This window comes from Molothrus ater, chromosome 14 (assembly GCF_012460135.2).
Source record: "Molothrus ater isolate BHLD 08-10-18 breed brown headed cowbird chromosome 14, BPBGC_Mater_1.1, whole genome shotgun sequence".
Taxonomy (NCBI): domain Eukaryota; kingdom Metazoa; phylum Chordata; class Aves; order Passeriformes; family Icteridae; genus Molothrus; species Molothrus ater.
The window spans coordinates 10,845,548-10,871,588 of record NC_050491.2 but is presented as its reverse complement, the minus strand read 5'-3'; the positions used below and the strand labels follow the sequence as shown (position 1 = coordinate 10,871,588).

At 47.3% G+C, this 26,041-nt stretch overlaps 1 protein-coding gene across 2 annotated transcripts; it reads right to left on the bottom strand.

Moving 5' to 3' along the window:
* Window positions 1-635: 635 nt before the first annotated feature.
* On the bottom strand, window positions 636-25,950 carry TMEM255A (transmembrane protein 255A). 2 transcript variants are annotated; one of them, XM_036402336.2, is made up of 9 exons: window positions 25,702-25,950; window positions 21,535-21,677; window positions 17,039-17,101; window positions 12,358-12,447; window positions 10,529-10,591; window positions 9,423-9,511; window positions 6,687-6,846; window positions 5,337-5,480; window positions 636-3,343 (listed from the first exon to the last, which is right to left on the bottom strand). In XM_036402336.2, the coding sequence occupies exons 1-9, from the start codon at window positions 25,757-25,759 to the stop codon at window positions 3,185-3,187; spliced, it is 969 nt and encodes a 322-aa protein (XP_036258229.1). In that variant the 5' UTR covers window positions 25,760-25,950; the 3' UTR covers window positions 636-3,184. The 2 variants fall into 2 exon arrangements, with proteins under 2 accessions (XP_036258229.1, XP_036258227.1); XM_036402334.1 differs by having other exon boundaries at window positions 6,687-6,849; window positions 25,702-25,948.
* Window positions 25,951-26,041: the final 91 nt, after the last annotated feature.

The window sequence follows — 26,041 nt, the reverse complement described above, 5'->3', positions numbered from 1 at the left end:
GCTGTGCTTTCAGCTCACTCGTGGTTTGGGCTCTCCTTCCCAGCTGCTGACTGGTTGTGATTTGTGAGAGTTCCATTGTTGGTGACCTGGGGCCAACAGGAAATAGTCACTTGCTTTGTGTAGACTTCTTACTGCATGTAGGAATGCAATTTAATAAGTAACGTACCAAATTATGTCCTAGATGCCTTCATCTCTGTGGCATAGGGCTTCTGCCTCACTCTGCTGACATCATCAGGACAGGATATGCCCAAAGTAAGCAAAGGAGACACCAAGACTGCACTTGGATTGGATTGGTTGATTATTCAGATCTGTGTTCAGTGAAAAATCAGCAGTAATAATGTTAGAGGGCTTGAGGTCAGGGCACCACGTTATGGTAAAACTGCAGAATTATCAAGTGCGGCGGCATTAGTGCCTTCAAAAGCAGAACTTAAGGAGTTTTTGGCTAATCCTGGTAGAAATATGTCTCAAATACAGAGAACAGAGATTGGGTTTTTTTGGGTTGGTTTTTTTTTTTTTTTTTTTTTTTTTGGGTTTTTTTTTCTTTGATTTCTTTAAATTTTATTCACTTATTTTTAAAAAAACCCTTAAAGATGCTTGTAAAACAGGAAGGTTGCTAAAATGTAAAATAGAATTGGTAAATGTTTACAAAAGTCACACAATTTTATTTTACTTTGGCAAAGTAATAAAAGGGTACATATGAGTCACAAACTTGACATTCTCATAAGAAATGACAAATACAGTGCAGAATGTTGCAGTTACATTAAATGCTTTGTTTTACTCAAGCAGAATGAAACAGGTAATTCAACAGAAAATACCACCATTAAGTTTTTAAATGTGAAAATGTACTTGTCCTTTTATAGTGAATTTAAAGCAGCAATGTAATTTTTGTTGAAATATTCCTTAGAAAAAAAAAGAGAATTTGGATAATTTCCTAAGGTTAGTATTTTTCAACTCAAAACCAATGACACAATTCATCTCCTAATTGTTTCTCTGCCACTAAGTTATGTTCTCTTCAGGATGTTCAGTCCTGTCCTGTGGTGTCCCTAAGTCCTTCTAGCCCTATTGGTTGACAGGCACAAATGGTACAGTGTTTGTCAGAAGTGGGACAGGACTCTTGGCTTTTATTTCAAAGATAAAGCAATAAAATGTTTTCTGATACTAAATTAATGTGCCCTTCTGATTCTAGTTTTGTGGGGAGTTTTATCAAGAGAAGTACTGTCTGTTTTGAAATTGCCCATGATCTCTTTATCAAGAGATTCTTTATCTCTCTTTAACTCAATAAAATGTAATATAAAATGGAGGATGCCCCAGTAAATAAATTTATATCCAGTACACAAATTATAGGAGCTGCACTTCAACATTCTGTAGTAAAACAAAATGCCACCGGGATATGTTCTACATACACTACTGCTTTAAATCCTGTGTGCTGCATTCCTTTCTCCAGCTGTTTTATTTCCCTTCTTACTGGAGAAAAGTCACACTTGCTTCTGGATAAAGTGTCATCCTTTAATGAACTAATATACTGATTAGTATTTGACAGTGGAAATGATAAAGTTAATACATAGTCTAGCCTAAAGGCTTTGCAAATGCATAGGATTAAAAACAGCATTATAAAGTGTGGGTGTACTTTGAAAAGTGAGATCAGAGACTTCAGTGTTTGTTTTTCATGTTGACAGCATTTGAAATTTTTTTTATAGATTAAAAGTAGGTGCCACAGTTTAAAATCCAACTGGGTTCTCCCCCAACCCACCAGCATGTATTCCATTTTGATTCTAAAAGCCAGATTTAACTTTTAGGTGCCTTTTTGTCTGCATCAGTTGCAAGTAAAGGAAGGCAACTGAGGATTAGGGTCAACAAACTGATGCCAAGGAAATGATATCTTTAGGAAATAAGGAGTAAAATGTTAATGTTGCTTTTATCCCTGAAGTAAGCAGTTGAGAACGCTCAGGTTGAGCAGGTCAGATCTGAACACTGTCATCTGAAATCACTTCCTGGAGTAGAACCACACTTTAGAGGTCAGTGTGTCACATATCAAAGCTGACCTTTTGTTATGCAAGATGCATGCAAAATCTGCTGGAATCTAAATCAATCAGCACAGTCATCAGCTGAAGATTAAATGAAAGTCACAACAGTAATTGCAAATTCCTCAGTTTTGTCCTATATTACAGGGTGTTGAATTTCATCCATGTGAGACTTATATCTTGGAGAGCTAGTAGTGGATATTCCTTATGTGCAGCCCATAATACAGCTACTAAACCAGTACTTATTCAGGGTGCTGATTCAGTCCATTAAAAAAGTTAAAAGTACAAGCTTAAAAAGAAATTCCCAACCACAGGAAACGTAAACGAACAAACAAACAAATAAATAACATTTTTACTGCACTGTTTCAGTGATTTGTAGACGGTTCCTGATGATTTTTATAGGAATACAAGGACAATTTAGGCAGTGCAACCACCCAAACTGTTTGACTTCAGCATTACCTACACAGAATTCAGAGACAACTCCATTTCATCTTTTATCTTAGAAGCAACCTGAAATAAAAACAGCTTGCCCCCCTCAAAAATGCAATATTCTGATTATTTTGCTACACATGCATGAGGCTATCCTATGATGTTATCCTTTTCAACAGGGTTACATTTTGAGGCACTGTCATGGTTCCCCCCAAAATTTTTCCAGTGTGTTGGGCCAGCAAGTAATGTGAGCTAGGTCCTGTGTCCTCCCAGCCAGAATCCCAGCAACTGGAGCCCAAAGGCCAAACAAAACCAGTGCTGAGTGGTGCTGCCTGCAAGCATCCTCACCTCACACAGACTGATAATCTCTAGCAACTACTGATCTTGGCTACCCTTACTTCAGCTTGGCACAAGATGGAGTAAGGCAGACCAGAATCTGTCATCTGTGTTGGATCACTAGATTAAAAATCAAGGACTACATGAACCAAAGAGGCTGAAATTTAGGGCATCTGATGCTCAGTGACTCGTTAGAACATCAGAAGTCTGTCCCCTTTGTCTCAGGCCATCGTTAAAACTTCTGAAATAAGTCTTGCAAAAAAGGACAGTCCAATCTAATATTTTTATTTGCAATTATCTTCTGGATTCTCCTGCTCCCTCCCACAGTAAAATATAAATACAAAATGTTCACACTTATTTTGATGGCAAATACGTTTTTTTCTTCTTTCCCACGTTCTTTATGGCGTGTAAGGTGGTGGCTTCTCAAAAGGTGGGAAATAGGGTGGTGAGTAACGAGGGGGTGCATTGGAGGCCCACATATAGCTGGGGGATGGTGACAGGGCCTGGGGGTCATCCGAGAGGCCAGAAGGAGTGGAGGCTGGAAACACGCTGGAATGCTGCAGGGAGACAGCAAAGGATGCAATGTAACCATTCCCTAATGGAAATTATTGTATCAAAGTGACACTTCATTACCAAACAGTTCAAAATTAACATCTCAAGGTTCACCACACACAAATAACACTTCAGATAACTTGTTGCATTCAAAGTAAGCACAGCCTGTAAGTAATGGTTTTGAAAAATGAGGCTCCTTAGATCCAAAACTGAAGATAGTTAAAAAAAAATTCTCATCACTTCTGTGTGCCTGCTGTATTTCACAAGGACTGGACAACTGAAAACTGACGAATTCCTCTCAAATCTTGGGTGTCATACATCAACCAGTAGCGACAGTGAATGAGCTGCTCCAAAAGCCAGAGAACTGGGTCTGCCATTTTAGAGTTGTGAGTGAAAGCCAGGTTTTTGCAAGGGCCCGGGCTTCCTTAGGAATTCTGGTGTGTTGTTTTTCTCCTGTGAAAAATGTGTGGAATGAGTGGGAAGCATTCAGAGGGAGTGCATCCTTTGGAAGGGGTTTGAGAGGCAGGGCTTGCTCCACCTGCTGTGGGGTGTAAGGGGAGAGGGGCCAGGGTGGTTCAGTCTCTGCTTGGAGCAGAGTGGGGCTCAGAGCAAGGGAGTCTGCACAGCAGAGGCTCAGCTAATGCTCCCATGCAGGTCCCAAGTTCCCTGCAAGATATGCAAGGCTCAGACTTGGAATTTCATGTTAAAGAGGGACTTGGCTGTATTAAATTTAGATGAGTTGAATTTATGCCCAGCTTTTGTGCCATCTCCTGAGCCAGCACCTGTGCTCACAGCGGTGAGACCCAGACACTTTGATCTGTCTGGCTGAGCTGTGCTAGCAGAGCCCAGCAGTACTTCCAGTTACAAAGCAGGGAAATCACCCATGCTGAGCTCTCTGCAGGTGCTGGGGCTGCCACACTGGCAAGCTCTGGGTCAGACAGAGCTTAGAGCTGCTGAAAAACTGAGAAAAGGACTTTGTAGCAGAGCTTGGTTTGGCATGCACTGAGGTTGGCATTTTTGTAACTGCGGGAAGTTATACAGCACCAGTGACTGTCCCAGGTTTCATTAGTCTCAAAAATGAGTCACAAATACATCCCAGAAGTTCTGACTTAAGTGTTCAATTATATTTAGGAGCCCTGACACCAGCACTGTCCAGTGGCACTAACAGCAGACCCAGGAAGGTTTAGATTTTGGTTTCCTCTAATGATGAAGGATGTGGTGGCTGTCACAGAGCACACCTCTTTGTTGATGACTGAGAGCTTAAACTCTTCTCAATTAAAAAAAGAAGTTTCCTGTCCTGGTGGTTGTGTGATATGTTAATTAACATCACCCCTGTGGTAACATCCACCTGCCAGAAGAGCAGAGGAGGAAATGTCCTCATCTGCCTCAACAAGTGAAAGCTGATGTTGACAGCAAGGTTCACATGAAATCCCCATTTCCAACAGCACAGCTCCATAGCTCAAAGAGGAAGGGATGCATTACAGCAGAGGGGATGTTTGCAGGGTCCCCTCTTAGGCCAGCTGAAGCATGTGGAAAATAACCACAACAAATCAGCTTTTCAGGCATCATGTGTCTTCAGGAGCTCAAATAGCTTGTTTCCAAAAGTTCTTCTATTTCTCTCAGACACAGCAGCTGGCCTAATAAAATCTAGTGCCTGAACACCTGGCTTTGCCTCTCTCCTCAGAACACTGCAGTGCCAGAGGCAGCAGAGGCAGTGCCTATGTTTAATGTGATCTCTACTAGTAAGTGATGGGCAGGCAGGCAGGCAGCAGGTCCTCCCTCTTGCCTTCACTTCAAGGACAGCTTTCAGGAAAACACTGCCTTAGTAACAGAGAGCACTGCCAACGACCAATGCCTAGTAGGAAAAATTTGGTATTTTCTGCAGGAACAAGAAAATTAAACTGTGTGAATGACAGGAAGACAGGCCCCCTGAGTCCTGCAGACTGCCTGGATTTAACCTTGCTGCTAAACAAGGAAACATCCTGTAAAGTTGCCCACCTGAAAGTCATAAGCAGAGTAGGGAGGCAGGTGAGGAGTGCTGTGGTAGTAGGAGTTGTAGGATGTCACCTGTGGCCTGGAGTAGTAGGTCACTGAAGGGTGTGCATTCTCAACACTGCAGTTCAGCGTAGGGAGGGAAGGAGTCTGTCAAAACAAAAAGAGAGTATGAGGCTGCAAACCCAATCACAGAAAGCTCAGAGCTGAATGAAAGCAGAAATTATTTAAAGGAGCACTGTGTGTCTTTAGATCTCAACTCTGTTGCATTAGCAACTGGCAATCCAGTTCCCTCTCAGGCAGCAGCTACGTTCCAAGGTCACTTCATTCCACAGCCTCTGATTGTTTCAGATTCCAAACAAGCTGGCAGCAAGTGCACACCAGCACTCACACAAAACAGATTACTTCTTCACAAGTAGGAGAAATTATTCATTACTTCAAAATTACTCTGTTATTTGGTGCATTGCTATTCATTTCTATAAATCTTTGTTTGCAGAGGCTTTCTGGTGTGGATTAAATCTCAAAGGGCTGTGATGCACAGCTGGGAATGTGTCTCCTGTTTTATTTGGGAAGATACTGGTGAGTCTGAAAAGAGTTCAGAGTTCTGAAACAACGTATCCTTAGTGCAGGGCCCAAGATTTCTTTGTAAGAAAAACATATAGCCAGGACAACAAATCTCTTTTCTGTGTGAATATTTTTGTGTTATTCCAAATTGGTCACAAGCAACTGAAAAAGCCCCAAATGTATCTGTTGAACATCCAGTTCTATTCCTTCATTTGTGCTGTTTAGAACAAAACTGTATGGAAGGTAACAGGCAGCCTGGTTAAGTGAAGGTATTTCAAAGCTCACATTGTTAGAACAGTATTTTTTTTTGTTATCTGAAGTTTGGTTTTGATCCCCAGTTCACCCTTCTGCACCATGATGAAATTAGATGGAGAGTTTCAGCCTAAAACAGTCTGTAAAGCTCAGACTGCTACTATAAAATCATCAATTAATGAGCAACTGCCACACTTTTCCTTGTAGAATGTGAACACTGTGAAAAGGAAGATCAATTTTTAAGAGAGAGCTTATTTTCAATCATCCTGATATTGCCAATGCCTCTCTGATAGCTCCTTTTGAAAATAGAGTCTCTCAATTCTGTTAATATTTTCTAAGTGTGCTCAGATGGTGACAAAATCAGAAAAGTGAATCACTTCCACTTTTTCATTATAATTATTTCTTGCCCTTCTTCCCACCCTGACTGAAGTAATGCATAGATCATTTGCACTGAAACACCAATAGTTTCCATGATTATTTTTAAAGGCAATTTGCCTGATTTGTTTTCTTTAATGCACTGAGAAATTGATATCCTCTTACCATGTCTTTAAAGCCTCCAAGTATTGCTGCTGTAATGATCCCTAGGAACAGCCCCACTATGTTCAGAATTGTTGCCGACCAGAGCAAGTGGTAAAGGTGGATGATGTCCTGGCAGCTGCTGACATCAATGTACTCATAGTACCCTCCAGAAATCTCTACTCTGCTAGATTAGGGAAAAAAAAACCAACAGTAATGATAAAAAACTGCACAACATATCATAAAACCTAAGCAGTACTGCTGGACAGTAAAATGCATTCTGCAGCTCAGTGATCACCTGGGCCCTGCTGCTGAGGGAGTGGGGATAAACCCTCCTGGATCCCATGCTTGGCATCCAGCTCCCTGCACAAAGGGAGATCTGAAACAAATTACTTGCTCTGTTCTGAAACAAATGACTTTGTGTCTAAACCTGCCTGTTATTTCTTTCATCTGAAATCTCCACAGAGGTCCTGGAGGCTTACCAAGGACAAACTGGTGCTGGAATTACCTTGGGAAATCAGAGTGTGCCCGAGGAGCAGCAGCTGCCCCCAGGCAGTGCTGGCTGCTCCCCAGAGCCCCAGGAAGGGGCAGCTGGGTGGGATCCAGGGCCCAGCACAGCTCCTGCCTGGCCCGCAGGACTTGGCCACCAAGCAGCTCCAGCTCCATGCCCTGCTCCAGCTCCAGCCCCTCACTGCTCTACAACAGCCTGGGCTGGCTGGAGCCTGGCACCTCGTCCTTCTGCACGCACTCTGAACCTTTTCCACACACAGAAAAGAGAGAGAAAACTCGGTCAAATCTGGTTAGGTCATTATTTTGGAAAAGGAAAAGCAACTCTGCAGCACGTGGGCTGAAGTCTTGCAGCAGAATTCTTCAGGAATGACCCCTCTGACTGCTGGGTGGGGAACAGGCTTATCAGCACAGCTTATCAGATGTAGTGGCCTGCAGCAAATAGCCCTTCAGAAAATATTTATCAGGGACAAGCAGCACCAAGAGCTCATGAATGACTTATCTCCCAGCTCACATGCAGGGTAGGCTCAAAGCACATGAGAGCTTTGGGGAAAGGGGGAAGAACTGGCTCATATTTAAGGTCAAGAAGCAGGAGATCCAGGTTCAGCTCCTCAGCAGACTCCACAAGGCCTGCAGGAAACTGCCCCTTTCACAAGAGTCACCCTCCTCTGCTGATTACTCAACTTCTGCCTCTTTACCCTTTTTACTCCCACATTTCATTTAAGGAGGCCACTGCAGGAGATGAGGAATTCAAGCAGAATCGAGGCACCACAGGTTACAAAACCCGGTGTACTGGCTGGCACAACCTCTGTGTAACCCGAGCTCTCCGTGACCCTCTAACAAAGCCTGCGTGCGCTGTTTGCAAGCGCTCGTTCCTGAGGAGATTGAGAGGGCCCGGATCCCTCAGTGAGAGCGTCCCGCGTTGTTCAGCGGGTCCTGAGCAGCAGGAAGAGGCTTGTCCCTCTGCCAGAGCCAGGGTTCCCAGCCTCAGGAGCAAGGCTGGATTGCTGTCACGTTTGCCATGATTCCCATCCTTTACATGTGCACTCACCAGCCTGGAATGTCGTGCCTCTCTTACTGAGACACCATCCAGCACCTCCTCCGTGCAGCATGTTTGTGTGGTTCTAAGCAAGATTAAAATAACAACAACTGATATCTTTCATCAGTAGAGGGGAAAATGGGTCAGGGGCGGGTCCCAGAACCGGGACTGGGAAAAAAAAAGAAAACCAAAATACCAACAAAAACAAAAGAAATACAGAAAAGTGTCAAGCTTTTCTATTCCAATCAATTCTCTCTCCAATCAGTATCCTCTCTTCAGCTAGTAAAAAGGGATTGTGATCTGTAAACCACCCAAGGAAAGCAAGAGCTTCACACCTCTTTCACACACACAAGTCCTGCAGAGACCGAGACCACCCTTCCCAGCACAGGGAACCACCCACCCTCTCCCAGCAGCAGCTTCTGATCTTCCTCCACCACAATCAATGATTTAAGTGGAGGCCAGCCCAGCTAAGTACTGAGAGAAATGCCAAGCCTGAAACAGCCCCAGGCAAGAGCCAGCAGTAAAAAAATCAATTTATTAATGCCTTGCTAACACACATTGGACACTCCACAAGGTATAAGCAGCACATGCTGTAAATTAAGCTGGCTTAGGCCAGATCTCAGTGGTGTGATCACTCTGCAGTGGTTCTGGATTGGGAACCACCTTCTGCCTCACTGCACAGTGCTGGTTCACCTTCCATCCCTGTGAGAGCATGGCAGACACTCCCTGGGCAGGGAGGACACTGGTTCATGAAGGCACAGATGGCACCAGCCTGTTAACTCCTCTCTGCCAGCAGGGTGGGGGATGGAATGGTGGCAAGGTAAAGAAGAACAGTGTCCCAGGTTTTTTGCACCTTCGATATTGTCAAAGAAAAAACCAAAACCCAGTGCCAACAGAGAAGGGAGGTGTTAAGCAACACTCAACAGGTGGAAAACTTGAGGAGGACACCAAGCATGAAAGTAATGGAAATTCCTGTGCTCTCATTTTTCCAGCTGGGCTCACCCATAGCCGGGATGGCCTTGGTGTATTTCACACCCACCTTTACTTGGTTAGCTTTTGTCTGGGACTCCCCCTTGCTAACAAACACAGTTCAAGGTCCCTTCCCACAGCCACTGCCATTAACTGATACTATCCTGCAAACGAGCTGCAAGCTATTGCCAGGAGTATGACCACTGCTCCCCTTCCCACTGCCAGGAGTGGCATTTTTGGCTTACTTCCCACAGTTGTACAGGTCACAGCAGAAGCAGGTGTTGGTTTTTATTTTCGGTGTGCAGGGGGCACGGCGCTGTGGGTGACAGACCGCCTGTGTGAATACAGAAAAAAAACCACATAAAGCGCAGAACGACAATCCCCAAAGACAGTTTCTGCTGCTATTTGGCCTGCTCTACATGTAGAATTCTCAGTGATCTCCACATTAGCCCCAGGCAGATTTTTCTTTCCTTATCTTGCTCCCACAAAGCCCTCCTATGGGAACAGAGATGCTCTCGGCTGGAGCAGAGCAGTTTCCTTTTGCTATGGGGAGCTCACAGACAAGCACGTACCTGCAGAGGAAGGAGGTTCTGCAACTCCTGCAAGCAGCCAGGGCCTTGCTGAGCTAACCCACCTCACCCCAGGGCAAGGCAGAGCAAAGAGCTGTCAACAGCATGGGCCCAAACTGAGAGCAGATTCCAATAGTGGTGCAGAACTGACCAAAGTGTTAATTGTGCATGTCTGAGGGTGGTAACACCCGAGTCCGCATGGACAGTTATCAGCCTGCAAAGAGAGTGGACCACTCCCACGCTGCTGTGTAGCATTTAGCTTTGCACCCTCAAGCAGGCCTTCTTATTTGGTATATAATGGCTATTCAGAACTACTTAACTACCTGTGGACTTGTGAGGAAAGCTCTGAGAGACAATCAGTGCTCAGCAAAGGCAGCAGACATCCATATACACCACCAGTATGTGGCAGGATCATCCATCCCCAGCAGGCTTCTCTTTGGAGAAGACAACAGGAGAGGTGCTGGTACTTGTTGCTCAAGTACACAGAAATTATTGCTGTCTGAAACCTTAACCCACCACCCAGCTTCTATGGGTGCACAGCTGAAGACCTAGAGAAACTGGTGAATTTTCCTATCCTACACCCCCTTCTGTCCATCTGCTCTGTCACTACTGGGCAGTACAGGGAGAACCCAAGTCCCGAGTGCTCCAGCACCCTGCTCCCACCCCAGGCCCAGCCTCTCACCCCCTCCTCACTGTGCAGACCTCCAGGACACTGGAGCAGGTTCCTGCCCCTGCTCCAAGCAGCTGGGCCCTTGGCAGGGCACAGCAGGAGCTGCTCTCACCTCAGGTGGGGTGGTGCTCTTGGAGTAGTACTGACAGCGCCCCGCGTACAGCGGCCGCAGGTCCTGCCAGAGAGAAAGCACCAGGCTCAGCCCTGCAGCAAAACCAAACTCACCAGAGGGGCTGGGAAAGGGAACACACTTTAGAGGGACCCTGATCTCACACCAGCACCCTAATGCAGCAACAGCCCTGCAGCCTCCACCCCAGTGCCCTGGGTGATGTTTAACCCTGGACCTTGGAGGCATGGAATTGTTATAGCCAGCATGGGAGATGCAGTCTCTTAAGCTGGGCTCTTTGGGTGACAGTGGCCATCCTGACCTGAACAGACACATCCCTAGTGTGTTTGACCTATTTCTGAGGGCTCTTCTTGCTGAATCAGCAATTTATTATTAATTCCTCACAAATTTGTCCTTCCTGTGCTCTTCAGTGTTTTGTGGGAAAGCTCTGGAGGATTATCAACATTCCAGCCTGCAAACACGCATTAATGTCCCCCTTTGTGGCAGCTTTATCTCCAAGGCAAGACCTCATGGAAAGCAATGTCAGACGTGTACCCACATCAGCCAGCCCTTCCCAGGAGCAGCCAGACTGGCTCTCCAGGTGTCTGAGCCAAAGCTCAGGCTGGCAGGGCAGTGGCAGCAGCTGGCAACAGGAAGAATCCTTTGTGCTGGCATGGCAGGAGCACGTTTCAGCAAGGTGGTGACATTTTAGGACTGTCAGGTGGTACAGTGAGGCCAAAAGCCCACCTGTTCATCAAGAGGCAGAAACCAAAGCCTCTCTCTGTCACCACAGCTGCTCAGCTCTGGCCTCAGAGACGCAGCCACCCCCAGAGCCAGCCGGGAGGAGCTGCCAGCTCATGCCACAAACCAACCCAGGAGGGCACACCCTCCCAAAGGGGGTCAGAGATGGCCCAGACTTGCTGGTTTCATTCAGACAGACACACGGACACCCATCACACACGTGAGAGGAGCTGCCCTTTGCTCTGCCAGCAAATCCTGCCATCCAACCTTTCCACACTGGAATACTCAGGGGCAGGAAAGGAGAGCCAGCTTCACAAGGAGCATAACCAGCCAGCTGACACAGGGAGTTTCCATCTCATGGGTAACTCTGACCTTCTGAGATTCCTTTCCATTCTGATACAAATAAACTCCAAATCTGTCTTTTCAACCCCCTTTTGCCAAAAATTTCAAAAAAAGTCATCAAACTGCAGAGTTGCAGGACAAAAAACTGTTTGCAGTTACAAATTTCAATCAAAAAGCTGAAATGGAATTGTGTCTTTTTATTTCTATAATAATAACTAAAGCTTCTGCACATCCTACTGTACTAGGGATTGGTCATGACAGCAGTAGCTCCTAATTTTTTAATTCACCAAATGGAAACTGAGAACCTACTGCAAATGTTTCCTGTTTATACTGTAATGCTTCAGTGAGCTTCGTATCAAATTGCTTCATTCTACTACAGCATCCAGTGATTCCCTCTGCATTAAGAACCAGCTCTGCCAACATTTAAAACAAAATAAATGCTACTGCTCATATCTTGTCCCTTGGCAATAGCTGTAATTCACATTACATCTTAAGTGTTCTGATACTCAATAAACACATAAAGCCAAAAAAAAACCCCAAAGCAAAGCTTTAAGATCTTAGTGCTTTCCACTAATTTAAAACTATTTTTAAAAAAATGATACAAATTTTCTAAAGCTCGTGATTTAAAGCAGCATTCAGCACATGATACATATTTGCAGGGTTTGGTGTGGGCTGATACAGGCTTGCAGACCCATCAGTTGTTTTCTCAGAGTGCAAGCACTGCAGGACTGTGTTTCCCTGGCAGCACTTACGATGTGTCTGGCAGCAAAGACGCCGTCCACAATGGCACAGCAGAACGCGGCGATCACACCAAAGCTGATGAAGACGATCGATGCAACCAGCTGAGAAAGGAAAACAAAGCAAAGTATCACCTGCCTCTCCACAACCGAGTGATCAGTGCCCTCTGCACAGGGCTGTGGAGAGCACAGTCCATGAGCCCTGGAGCCATCAGTGACCCAGAGGCTGGCCCGGGCTGCACAGCCTGCCCTGGCTGAAGGCACGGGGTGTGTGTCTGCCCTGGCAGAGTGGCAGCAGAAGAGCATTGTGCCAGACTGGCTCTCTGGGGACTTGGTGGAGTAATGCAGGTTTTTTCATCACGCCAATAGGCTAAACTTGGGCTGAGGATACAGCTCCTCTTCTGGCTGCTGCTGTCCTTAACTCTCCCCTGGAGAGACAGAGGAGTTCTCCTCTCCTCACCCTGCAGTGCTGTGGGGAGCTGCTCCTGTGGGCACTTCCCGAGCTGTGAGGATGCAGGAGACCGCAGTGTGTGAACCTCTCTGCTGGCACTGTGCCTTCAGGGAGCAGCACCTGGATGAGGCACGAGCACAGAGAGAGCAGAGGGCAGTGCCCAGTGCCGTGGGTGCTGCACTCCCTCACAGCAGCCTGGCTGGGCTCCTGGTGCCAGGCTGTGCCAAGCACAGTGCATCCAGCTCCCACTGCAGAGACACTTCCCTCCACCTGCAGCTCGACAAGGGCAGTCAGACAGGCATGATCCTTTTCCAGTGGCCCCATCCTGCCCGTTCTTAAAATTAGGGTGAAAGCATTCAGCAGGTAAAGCAGAAATAATCTCCAATCCAGGTATGAGAAACAGAGTCTATTCCCACAATGCCACTTCAAACACCACCTCTGATAAGAGCCCTGCTCAGCTGGGGGAGCCTGCCCCAGTGCTGACACAGCCTCTGTCACACCTGGACTCGGCTCAGCTGCTGTCCCTGGGCTCCTGAGCAGCTCTGCACACACAGAGCTCCCAGCACTGATCCCCGTCCCCTCTGCCAAAGTACACTGGGGGTATCAGCAGGGCTGCAGGGGGAGGGCAAGCACAGCATTCAGACAGCCAGGGTCACCAAATGCAGCTTGGGGAACAGCTTTCAATATTACTTCACATATATTGAAATATGTTATTTCAATATATTGACAGTATTTCGGTGTAAAGAATGGGAAGCTCCCTGGTGGCTTTCCAACTCTGGTGACTGAAACCTTCAAGTGTCAGCTGCTGGCAGCTGTAAGAACTGTTTCTCCATGAGAACAAAGGTGACTCTGGTCATAGGGGAGCTGTAAGCAATAGCAAATATCTTTACAGTCCAAATACAAAGCCAACAGTTATCCCTGCCAGCACTGACAGATACCTCAGGTCTCCTGACTTGAGGATGTTTGTTTTAAAGAGCCAGGTACTAAGTTTGCTTGAAAACCTTGGCTCTTGCCACTGCCCAAGGCTCCAGCTCTCAGAAAAAAGAGCCGACCCCCCAGGCAAATACAATCCAGAAGGATCCTATGTGTGTTTTTAAAGTACCTCAGGATTTTTAGGTTAATCACACCGGTGTTATCTACATCTCCCTAGGTAAAAACAGATCTTGTTCCAGTAACCTCATGTACAGACCAGATCAGTTGGACAATGACTGGAGACCCCAGAGGGCTCACTTGGGGCAGTGGAAATGGTTTATTTAAAAATGAGAGAAGATAAAATGGTTTTCTAGATGAGACAAGCATTCAAGGCACAACATTCATTGGACCTGCAGCAGCAGAGAGAGCAGGCTGTGGAAGGATCCCAGGGACCCCGTGAAGGTGCCAGGACCACAACAGGCTGTTCCTGCAATATCAGATGCTGTGCTACAAAGTACTTGCAGATGGCAGCAGGTGACAAGTTTTCCAGGACCAGATCCCACACTGACCCCGTTTCTGTCAGCTGTGAACTCCTGCATTTCTTCCCCACTCAGCCCCACCCTTTGCATGTCTGGATCCCAACTCACACCATCCACTACAGGGTCACACTGTCTCACTACCAAACCAGGGAAACCACACAGGCACAGAAAGTCCACTTTTGGTGGAAGACATGGGGTTTACTGTCTTTTGTTTCATACACACATGAAAGAGGATATTTGCCCTAAATAGCATGAGCCTTAGAGATGGGAAGCGAGCCAAACACAAAATATATACAATTAGGGAATTTGTCAGTCATCTCTGCTCACAGACAGGAGCTGCTAATATGGTGGTTTAAAATAAATACAAAGGTAATGATACTTTCATAACAGCCCTACCAAGAGGTATCTGATGCTCACTTTATTTACACACAGTTTTCTCCCTCTCAGATGTAGAAAGAAAAGCCTGAAAACCAAATGCTGCAAATTTATGGCAGAGGAAAAAATCAAACAGCAAATAGAAACATACAAATGGAAAGGAATGAAAAAGAAGAAATGTCTTTAAAAAGAATGTTTTTACAAACAAACTGTAGGCCTGATGGTAGATAAGGCCAGATATGGAGAGGAGAAAGAAGCAATGGGGAGAAGCATAAATTCCATAGGAATTCCACTAATTGACACAGACTGTTACTCACTGGAGACTGTGCTGAATCTCTGGATTTAGAGAGAAAGAACAGAGACACAAGAAAAAGAAAAACAGGGGGGGTATACATTAGAAGGGATTATTAGGTGTTTCAGGAAGTCTGTACCTCTCATGTACCTCAGCCAATGGGGAAAAAGAGAGGGAAATGAGGATAAAAAAGAGGCCGCATCCCCTAAAAAATTTGAGAGACTCCAGGAGAAATGACCCATGGCCTCTCCTTTTATTCAATAAAGCTACAGGACTCCTCTGTCTCCTTTTGGACATAAATCCCTAGTGTTTGTGGATTAATTTTGTTGACAAAATTAATTTTAAAAATCCCAGTTTTGAACTTGTCAACAAGATTATTATTTTTGATTAGGGGTTGATAATACTGTTACAGTAGCAAGCAGAAGTCCCTCTCTAAGCTGTGAGATGTTATTGACTGATCCTCACTTGTGTAACTCCAGATGAGGTCGGCCACACCAAGCAGCACTCAGACAACAAAAGACAAACTTGGTTTGGACAGGGCAGGAGTGTCCTGGGCTGAGGTTCCCTTTAGGTGATGGTACAGCCCCAGATGAGCTGTGAAGGGGCTGGTTCTTACTCTTCCATGGCACAGCTGACTGCCATGAAGGTGTGTAAACTGCTGACTCCTCACGTGGAAGCTGCTGAGTGGGCAGTGGCTCTGTCTACCACACTGCTCTGTGTGCCAGAGCTGCCTGGGCACAAAAGCTCTCTCCCTTCCCTTCCCTTCTGGGCCATGGCATGGAAGTCAGTGCACCTGGGTGGGAAAAAGCAGAGAAAACCCAGAGAGGTCTGCACTGTCACAGCCTGGGGGAGTGAGGAGTGCTCCTGCAGGGGAGCTCTCCCATCAGCCACACTGGCTGGCTCCACTCCTCACACCCACCAGAGTCAGACAGATGTTCTGTCACCTCACAGACAGGAACCTGCACCAGAACACAGCTGCACAAGCTGCTTGTGGCTTTTCTGCCTTCAGCTGCACAACAAGCCAGGCCAAGGCTGCCTTTTAGCAAACCAGGACACAGGGGAAATGCAGAGAGGTTGAAAAAAATAAATCCTCCGCAGCCAGTGGTATCACAGAAACATGCAATGGACAAAGCTGCCACTGTGAAGTGCTCCTGGGTAAGGAGGACATGTGACTAAAGCACAGGGACAATAAGTGACAGCTACTGCATGTCCTCTCTGCCATCAGAGTGGAGACAGCTCGCTGCCAGCCCAGGCAGCAGTGATGCAATCCCTGCAAAGCTGGGTCATGAATGTTTTTTAGGACACAAAATGACAGAGAGATTAAAAGAATAAGCTCAGGCCACCCAGGGCTCTTCAGAATAATCAAACAAGTCAGAGCCACACTGTCACTCGTGGGCACTCCTGTGAAGAGTCCAGGACTGGCACAATGTGGTCATTGCTCAACCAGACACTGCCATGCTGCTAATACACGATGAGCAAGAGGCTGAAACCCTGCTAGGACAGAAAGAAAAGGGGTATGTTGCTCTTGCAGAGCCAGGGTGAAAACAACAAAAATACCCACTGGGAAACCCACCTCCCCTGCACCCTGTCTGACTGTGGGAAAGGCAAATGTCATCTCCTGCAGGGTCTCCTGCCTCACCCTCTCCTCCTGCCCTGCAGGGAGCATGCTATGTGCAAAGCAAAGGCAGCGCCGAGGCAGACTCTGGGTTTGGACAGGAATTTCCCCCATCTGCCTTTGCAGAACCTGCCTTGGCCTTGGTCAGCAGCACAAGGGGTTAACCTGAGCCCTGAGCCCCCTCCAGCCCTGCCCCAGCAGCTCAGCAGGACAGGCTGCAGGCACAGCCCCAGCCCCTGGGCCCTCTGCAGCCCCAGGGCAGCAAGGCTGGAGGGATCTCACTGCCAGGGCCTGGGGCAGGCACCCACCAGGGGGGCTGCAGCTGCTCCCCAGAGTGAGACAGGAGGCACAGTGCCCTCAGGGGCTGCTCCTGGGCTGCCAGGAACCAGCCCAGCTCTCAGGAGGTATGCAACACTACCCTGGAAGAGTTAGGAAAACCTAAAATAATACTCTTTACACACAGTATTTGAGTTACTGCCATTTTTTTAGAAAAGTTTTTATAAAGAACTTACCATTTGTCTTTTGTTTTCTATCAAGTTTGATCCGATTATTCCAAGGAACGACCCAAAACCAAGCTGAAAAACAATGTAGTGTTAGCATTTAGTTCAGGATGATACCCAACATATTTTACAAACAGACAGAACACAATTAAATCCAGAAGCAGCAAAAGAACATTCTGCCCATGTGTGAGCTCTTTTCCTTCAGCAAGAAATCAGTGGAGTCTCCCACTAGCAGGAACTATCAGGTGTAACCCACATATGACGCTAAAAGCGTGTGTAAAACCAAAAGGATGAGTTCTGAATTCCATGCCCCCAGTGGTGCTGAGGAATGGCTGGTGGATGAGGATGTGCATTGCTGTCTTGGAGCAACCCTGCAAACACTCAGTAGCCTCCAGATGCAAACCTAGCAGGACCAGTGCACTAAAACCCCAGGACCAGGATTCTGTGACTGAGCTTGTGAGCAACCACCTCAGCTCTCAACTCAGAGAGTTCCTCAATGTGAAGCATGAAATAAAGGACATTTATACTTTGGAAGTTGTAGCAGTTTTCTGTCTTCTCTTACTCCTCCCTCATTTCCAGGGATGAGGATGCATCAACCAGGGTGTTCTACCAGAAGAGCTCACACTGGCCCAACAGAATAAGGCACTGCAGCAAAAATATCATCTTTTCTGGCTGCTGTGACTCACAACACTCATTTCAGCTCAGTGAAGTCAGCCAGGAGAGCAATTCCCCCCCTCCTTTCTCCATAGCCTTAAGCTACACTAAGAAGTTTCTAGGACAGAGCACACCTCAGCCAGGACAGAATCAGGGAATTCAAGCAGGAACCATGGACTAAGAAGGGAGATGCAAAAATAGAATTGTGTCACACTGGTTGGTGTAGAGGACATTCAACCCCACTTCCATGGGCTGGCAAAATGAGAAATACTGGAAAAGTCCTGCAGCTGGATCTGTCATACTAAGGAGGTGCAAATCCAGACAACAGAGCAAGGGCCAGTGAAGATCCATGGGAGACTGCCCAATAACTGGCCAACTCCCCAGGAAGAAAAACAAGGCATGAGACAAGCTGTGGAGATTAAAAATGAGTCAACTAACCTGGAATCGATACTTTGAGATGCAGGAATAGCAAACAAAGGTTTGATGAATCCAGTACTAACGGGCAGAGGCACGTGCAGAGATCAGCAGACACAGATGGGATGTAAACTTGGGCTTCAGTCTCCCCTTGCCCTGCTTGAGCCCAGCAACCTTTGGTGCAGTGCTGCAGGCAGGGAGGGCAGCTGGCTGAGCAGCAGGGATTAAAGTGGAGCAGCTGATCAGGCTGCTGCTGCCCCCCTGCCTGGCTGGCACTCTGAGCCCCTGAGACCCCTGTCCCCATGCCAGGCACAAGCTGCCATGGTGGGAAGCACTGCAGTGAAGCCAGGGTCTGCTTACTACTGGGGTGGGCAGAGACCCAGGGCACTGCTGAACTGCCCCACACTGACCTGCCAGTGCTTCTGGGCTTATTATTTAGCTCAGGCAAACAACACCCCCACCTTCCTAAAGTAACAGATTTATAGTTCAAGTCCAAGCAAAAAAAATTGGGAGATCCAGGCATTAACAGTGATGTGGATTCAGGTGTAATTTTCAGTCTGGTGATATTTAGCAGAAGGAACTTGTGTGGTAACACACACCTAAGGCAAATGCTCAAGAAAAATGTTTTGTGTCCTTGGAGCTTTAAGAGAAATAGCCACATGGTGCTTCAGAGCAGCCTCAAAACAAAAAGTGAAATGCTTTAGATAATTTAAGATAATTCAAAAAGAAGAAATTAGAACAAGTCTGTACATCCAGCAGGTGAAGACCAAATAAATGGATGGATTCTAATTAACAGGAATTCTCATTGCACTAATGGAAGAGCTACTCATTTTTCCATGGATGGGACAAAGAGATCTCAGTAATGTTCCTCAGTTACATCATTTATTTGCTGGTGGATGTGATCCCCTGGGATATTTCTCTGAAAGGAGGACAGGACACAAAGTGAATGTGCTTCTCCAGAGTAAAGCCCCAAGCCAACATCCTTGGCAAGGAACCATCACAGAAGAGGTTTGCCAGTGCAAGCGCAAGAAAGGTCAGTAATTCACACAGATTCTGGCAGCTGCTGTAACTTGGAGACAACACACACAGATCTCAGTCTCACTTCCACAGGGCTCCTTGTCTTCTGCACCTGAGCATTACTCTTGTCTGCTGAACACCACTGCTGTGCTCTGGGCTCCCCTGTGCCAGCTCGCTCATCCAGCCACAGGTGAGGACGTTTCCCACACAGACACAGCTCAGGTATTCCCTGATGCAGCTGGGAAGGTGTGGGTGGTCATGGAGGAGAGTGAAGGCACCCTGGCTACAGGACGTCATGGAACCCTCTGCTTCAGCTTCTCCAGTTCTATCAATGAGGAATTGAGCTGCTTGAGAAAAAACAACTTCAAACCCTCAAAAAACCCAACCAAACAAAATCCTACTGATGTGTGGAAGGTCTCCAGTGCCTGGTTCTGTCCTTCCTTGGAAGCAAAGGCCTGGGAAGATAATCCACTGCATTGAAGGACACATCTTTGCATCTCCTCCTCTCACAAGAGGTGCTTGCCCAAGAAACACAAGCTGAAGGAGGAAAGAAGGGTGGTTTAGGCATGGCAGCAATGAGACATTTGATGTCTGAGCTCAAGAAGAATTTGGACAATGCCCTCAAGCACATGCTGTGATTCCTGGGGTTGTCCTGGAGTTGGACTTGATGATTCTGATGGGTGTCTTCCAGCTCAGAGTATCCTATGACTTTATGATTCTATGTTCCATAAGATGATTCCAGCCATGGAACTGCTCCACACACAGAGAAGTCACCCAGCACACAAAGAGACTTCTGGCTCTATCTGCTTGAGGACAGCTCATGGAACACTCATTCACTGCAGCCAGCCCTTTTTCCCCAGTAAAGGGAGAAATCCCAGCTTGTTATGAAACATCAGCTATTTTAAGCACCTTCTGAAGCACCCAGCAGCACACAGAAATGTGCAGCGAGACAGGTGAGGTCATCACACATTTCCACAGAGCAGATTAATGAACCAAGCTGGGAATTTGGTGACAAACATCAATTGCCAGGGTGCCTCTGAATAAAGAAACTCAACGCCCTTCCCAAGCCCAGGACTTCATTAATTCCTTGAGCAGACAAAGCCTTAGAAAAGCAAAAGGGATGCTGACGTTCCTGGGCCATAAATAGCTCAGAGATGTCAAGGGGACGTGAGCAGCAGACTCTGCACATTTGCATCATCTGCAGGACCTGCTCTGGAGCACGAGGCTCAGCTCGGGCTGGCACAGTGCAGAGTAGGTGGGGAGAGTCTGGAGCTGGTCTGTCATCTTTCTCAACACCTTCCTTCTATACTTCTCTTCAAAAAAGATCAGGCCTAAATGCAGGAGATACTGGGACAAGCCAGAAACTCTAAACCAAAGAGGCCCAACATAATCTGTAACAATGTTCCACACTGCAATGGCTGTAAAGGGGCTTTCTTCACCTGTAGAAGAGAACATGGGCACAGAAAGTATAAACCTCCCTGAGATCAGCAATGCATGGCAAATAAATCAAACAGCAATAAGACAAGAACAAGCCTCCACCTGGTCTTCTGGAATGGTTTCAAACCTCCAAATTCAAGGCTCCAAATCAAATGTACAGCATCCTACAGCTGTTACACCAGGAGCCTCTAGCTGGGGCTACTGGCTGCATTTAATCTACTGAGGCACCTAATTTGATTGCAGTTCAGTGCTTCTTTTTCAGCATGTCTCAGACATGCACAGGAACAGAGCAGGACTTGCTGTCCAGCTCATGTTAGACCTCTGCCCATGCCAGGAGGGTTGTGACATACCTGCCCCTCATGCTTCTGTAAGAGAGCATAGATCTAATGGCAGGAAGGCTGGACACCAGTGGTCTTCTCTGAATTAAGCCATGTGAAGCTAAAAGATGGTTCTTTCCCATTTTCAGCTGCTGGTAACAAAAAAGAAGAAATGGATGTGCTTGTGGCTTTGATGTACGGGCTCCCCTGGCAAGCTGCCACAGCTCCTCATCCAGGGACTCCAATTTGTTAAACACTTCTGCAAGTAAACTTTATGACCACAAGTTCATGTTACTAGTATTTCAAAACCTGGTCTCTCAACTGCTTTTGGCAGTAAGGTCCCTCTTTGCCTTACTTCTGCTTAGTGTGATCTATGTAAACAAAGAAGTTCTAAAGTTGCTTCAACTGACATAAAATCTATTTATCTGTCTCCCCACTAGCTCAAAATCAAGTTATTACCTAAGCTCAGAGGAAGCTGCCACTTGGATGGGATTTTTGCATGGGAATGTGCAGCAGGTGCAAAATAATAACAAAACAAATAAATCAAATGGTAATGAAGTAGCTGAGCAAAATATTCAGGACAAAATCACCCTTTATAATATTTTCAGCATTACGAGGGACTTTGTAGGCAATAAGTTTTCTAGACCTACCTAGGAGTTCTATACTTACAATAACCCCTGGGTAATAACCTCCAACAGTCACATTTTGGGTTCTTGTTGTAGCAGCTAGGCCCACCGTTAGAATCAACACTGACACAATGAGGAGAGTCACAGTTACGTAGAGGGAATTTCTTTTTCTTCTATTGAATGACCCTAAAAACACACACACACAACAGAATTTGCTGATTCCATCTGGGGAGAGTCACGGCACCACAAATTTCTCCTCCCACTGCCAACCACGCCACGGTGAATTTCCCTTCTACTGGCTCGAGAATATTTTTGGGTTTGCCTGTCACTTTTCACCTTCACTAACATTGCTCTGACGTAGATGAAGAGAGCCTTAAGAACTGCAGCTCTGCAAAGCTCATTTAGACACACTGGAGTCTCCCAGCCCCTCTAGCCTGGAGCAATTGAGCTAATGAGAAATATTCACATTAGACATTTATATACTTTCTGATCTGTCTACTTGCATCAAGCTAAATAACCCCACTGCATGCTGCTTGTTCTGAGAGGGGAATTTTGACTGTAATCATAAGGCATCCACAGTTTTCCATGCAAATAAGACATCACCAGTAACAGCCACTTCTCCTCTACTTTCAGCAAGGACCAGGTATTTTTAGATGCTTGAATAATGAATTTGTGGATTAGTAAAACTCATCTACAGCTGCCTGATGATGAGGGTTTTTTTTTTTCTTTTCTATATTTATAGATCTCCCAAATGAGCATAAACATATAAGAGTGATTCCACCAGCCAAGAGGAAAGCTGGCTGTGACACTACACTCAGCAACATCTTCAGGGGTGTGTTTGGTCTGTATGTGCTTTGCCATCTTTCTGTCACTTTGTGGAACAATCCTTTTGATCATATTCCATTTATTACGTAGATACTACCCAGCACCTGCAAGGATGGCTGGGAGGATAATGGATTGTAGGGGTCCTTGCCTGTGGGCTGCTGGGGCCACCCTGATCCCATTCCCAGAGCCTGGGGCTCTCCAGCAGGCCCTGGGAGCAGGCAAGGGCATTCCCAGCTCCCAGCACTTCTCTGGGAGTTTCAGAGAAGGGCAGGAACATGTTCCAAGGGCAAGGAGCAGCTTTCACCACTGCAGAGTGGTGAAATGGTGGCATTCCCTAAAGAAACCACCCTGGGAATCCCCATGGGCTCCCTGGCAGCCTGGGCACAGCGAGGTAAAAGTAAAACAGCTGCGGAAAGGCCCTGGGGGAAAACTTGGTCAAGCCAAGCACAACCTCCTGGTCCAAACTCTCCAGAAAGAGGAGCACACCAGGCCCTGCTGGGCAGCTTTCTGTCTCACAGATGCACAGCCCAGGTGCCCCCAGGCCCTTCTGTAGGATCCCTGTATTTATGCCCAGCAGATCCTTTCACCCCAACAATGATGCAGCCGCACCAGCCCACACAGGCTGCTACAAATGATCTCCCTTCTTCCCCAGGGACAGCTCTGCACAGGGAAAAAGCCAGCAGCTCCCCTGCTCCTCCACACCAGCTCCAGCTCCAGGGGCTGTGCTGCTGGCAGCAGGGATCCCTCTCCATGCTCTGGGCTGCCATGGGCACGGGGCTGGATCATTTCACCCACAGATGAGCTTGAAATCACAGACAAGGGCCAAACTTGGGCCTTAAAAGCCCAACAGAAGGAGAGCACAAAATCCCAGAAGGGTAAGGTTGGAAAAGACCACTGGAGGTCATCTAGTCCAACCTGCCTGCTCTACCTGAAAGGCAAGAGAGGTTTGTAAAACAAAATAAAGCAGCATCCTTTTTGACTGACCTGGTGTCTCTGGAAGGAAAGCTCTCCACCCACAAACATTCTGCTCATGTTCCAGAGCACAGGTCTGACTGCACCACTGGGACATCACTGGTCCTAAGAGCAAGGAGCCTGACAACTGGCTAGATAGTTGCTAATTTCAAACAAAAAAAATAGCTAGATAGTTGCTAATAGCTAAATTAAATAGCTAGGTAGTTGTTAATTTCAAACAAACAAACAAACAAATTAAATAACTGCTCAAGAACCCCAAGATTCAGGCTGGGTATTTTATCAATGATCCTTAGTCTTTCAAGCCATGTTTTACAGGCTGGAGATAAAGGTACGTGACTGTTTGCTGCAGGTCACATTTGGGGTTATTCTCCTACATCTGCCAAATAAGTTAATAATAGAAAATGTAGGCTTCTAAATCACTCAAAATCATTAAGAGATGAAGCCATTCTGTATGTACTGCCTCACAAATGCTATCATTGTGCTACACTTCAGTTTCAATGTAACCATTTAAATGCAAGTGTCCCATAAACATCTTAAAAAATCCATAACAGTGGGGCCAAACCTGGAGAAAATTTGCTGTTTCTTACATAGATGAGTTCTGAAAGGCGAGAAAGGATGAATTCATCTTGCTTCCACAGAATCACCGAATTTGTGATTACTGCTGTGGTTTGGCTGGCAGATGAGCAGAGGGTAAATCAGCCCAGCCAGGTGCTCCTCACACAGCTCCAGTGGGCAGGGTCGGGCTGGGGGGTGCCACTTGCACACCCCAGCCAGTGCTCCTGTACTGCCACCACAAATGCTGCCAAAAGTTACCATGAAAACCACTCTAAAAGGAGCGTCTTGAAACACCAATATGTACAGATGCTGTATTTGTTTCAGCGCCATTGTGTTTTTCACTCTTAATTTCTATGTTGTTTCCCAGTTTAGGACTGGCTCACACCAATATTCAATAGAGAACAGAAACATAAGGTTTCAACTGGAAATTTTCTCAAAGCTTTTCAATATTTCTCATAGATTACCAAAAAATAAAAAAATTAAAAGCTCTTATTTCAAGTTCAGACAAAAACAGCCATAATCTTCTAACTTGATATTGAAAAGAGATGTGAAACTGAGGAGATAAGGTGACTACCTCCTCTGTATTGGGATATTAGTTACATTTTTTCCTTCTCTGAAAACACCTTGCTATGCGTGTAGAGAGGAAGTGGTTTTGTACTTCTGTAAGGATGCCTGCAGCTGCTTCAGCATACAGACTCATACCCAGTATATCTCTAATAGCTGCTGACAAAATCCTCTCCCTCAACAGTAATTTCTGCTGAAAATATTCCCCATCAGATCATCTTCCTGTGTGCTCCTGAGCTTGATATAGTTCTTTCCACAGAAGCTGAGCTACGGCAGCTTTGCCATCTCTGCTTTTAAGAGGCAGCAATAGCCTTTTCTCTGGGATTTATCCCAAACAGATACCCCAAAACTTACAGTGCTTACCACAACATAAGTAGACAAGGTGATCCAAAACACTGTACTGAGCTCTGTTAGGGAGCTGTAAAGAAATTTATGCCATCCATAGCCTGGCTATTGCTTTTGCTAAAATGGCACTCCAAACGGGCACTGGTTTTAGAATGATCGTTTTTCTTTTAAGCGTCAGAAACATCCTCTTGTTCTATTTGCCCTATAAGCCACTCTAAAGATAAGGCTGAAGCAGGTTTTTCCAGATTACTTTAAAAGTTTGCATTAATGTATATCTTTGAACTGCCCTTGAGTCACTTTTTTTTTTTTTTTTTCCCCACGATTATTAGAAGAAAATGGACAAGATGGCACAGAAACACGACCGACTTCTCCATCTTGTTCTTTGGGGGAAGAGCCAGAAGCGAAGAATAGGCACAGAGTAGCAGCTCAAGGAAGAAGCCAGCTCCAACTTTTAGCCCGGGAGAGCTGGGGGCTGATGGCACCGAGCCTCCCTCTTCCCAGCCCCTCTCCTTTCGTCCCATTTTTCTGCCACGATCGCGTCACTCGGCTCACTGTGACCCCCGGCTCCGGCTGCGGGCCCGGCTGGCCCGGGCGGGGGCTGCGGGGCTCGGGGCCGCTGGGAGGGAGGGGGAATCGCGGGGAGGGACGGGGGGTCCCCGACCGCACTGGGGCTGCGGGGGGCAGCGGCCGCGCTCCGCCCCGCTCCGGAGGATGCTCCGCGGGGCCGCAGCCGCCTCCGTGCGGGATGCCCCGCCGCGGGTCCCGCCGCAGCGCCCGGGGCTGCGGGGACACCCGGCCGGAGCCGCGCTCGGCCGGCGGGAACGGCGGGGGGAACGGCGGGGCCGGCCCGGCCGCCGCAGCCCCGGAGGGGTCCCCGGGATCCCGGCGCCCCGCACGGCCCCGCGGCCAACCCCGCGTCCCCCGAGATCCCCCCCGGTCCGGCACTCACCCACGGAGTCGGGCAGGGCCACGCCGGCCGGGCGCTGCTGAGTCAGGGACTGCCGCATGCTGCCGCCGCTCCCGCCGCAGCCCGCCGGGCCACGGCGGCGGCACAGCCCCGGCACCGGCACCGGCACCGGCCCCGCCGCGCCTGCGCCTCGCTCCGCTCCGCCCGCGGCCGCCCCGGCTCCCCGCGAGCGAGCAGCGGTCAGCGGCTCCGGCCGGAGCGGCTGCCTGGAGCCGGGGCCGCCGCCGGGACCAGCGCAGAGCCCGGTCCCCAGGGGGGCTCGGGGAGGGACGGACGGAGCTCCCGCCCCGGCTCCGAGAGGGCAGAGGTCCCGTCCCGCCTC

Excerpts from the sequence above, each read along its gene's own strand:
- TMEM255A (XM_036402334.1), bottom strand. The coding sequence starts at position 25,759 with ATGCGGCAGTCCCTGACTCAGCAGCGCCCGGCCGGCGTGGCCCTGCCC. Across the intron at positions 17,102-21,534 it reads GTTATTACCCAGGGGTTATT|CTTGGTTTTGGGTCGTTCCT; the intron begins GTAAGTATAGAA and ends ATTGTTTTTCAG. Across the intron at positions 6,850-9,422 it reads GACCTGTACAACTGTGGGAA|CAGAGTAGAGATTTCTGGAG; the intron begins GTAAGCCAAAAA and ends TCCCTAATCTAG.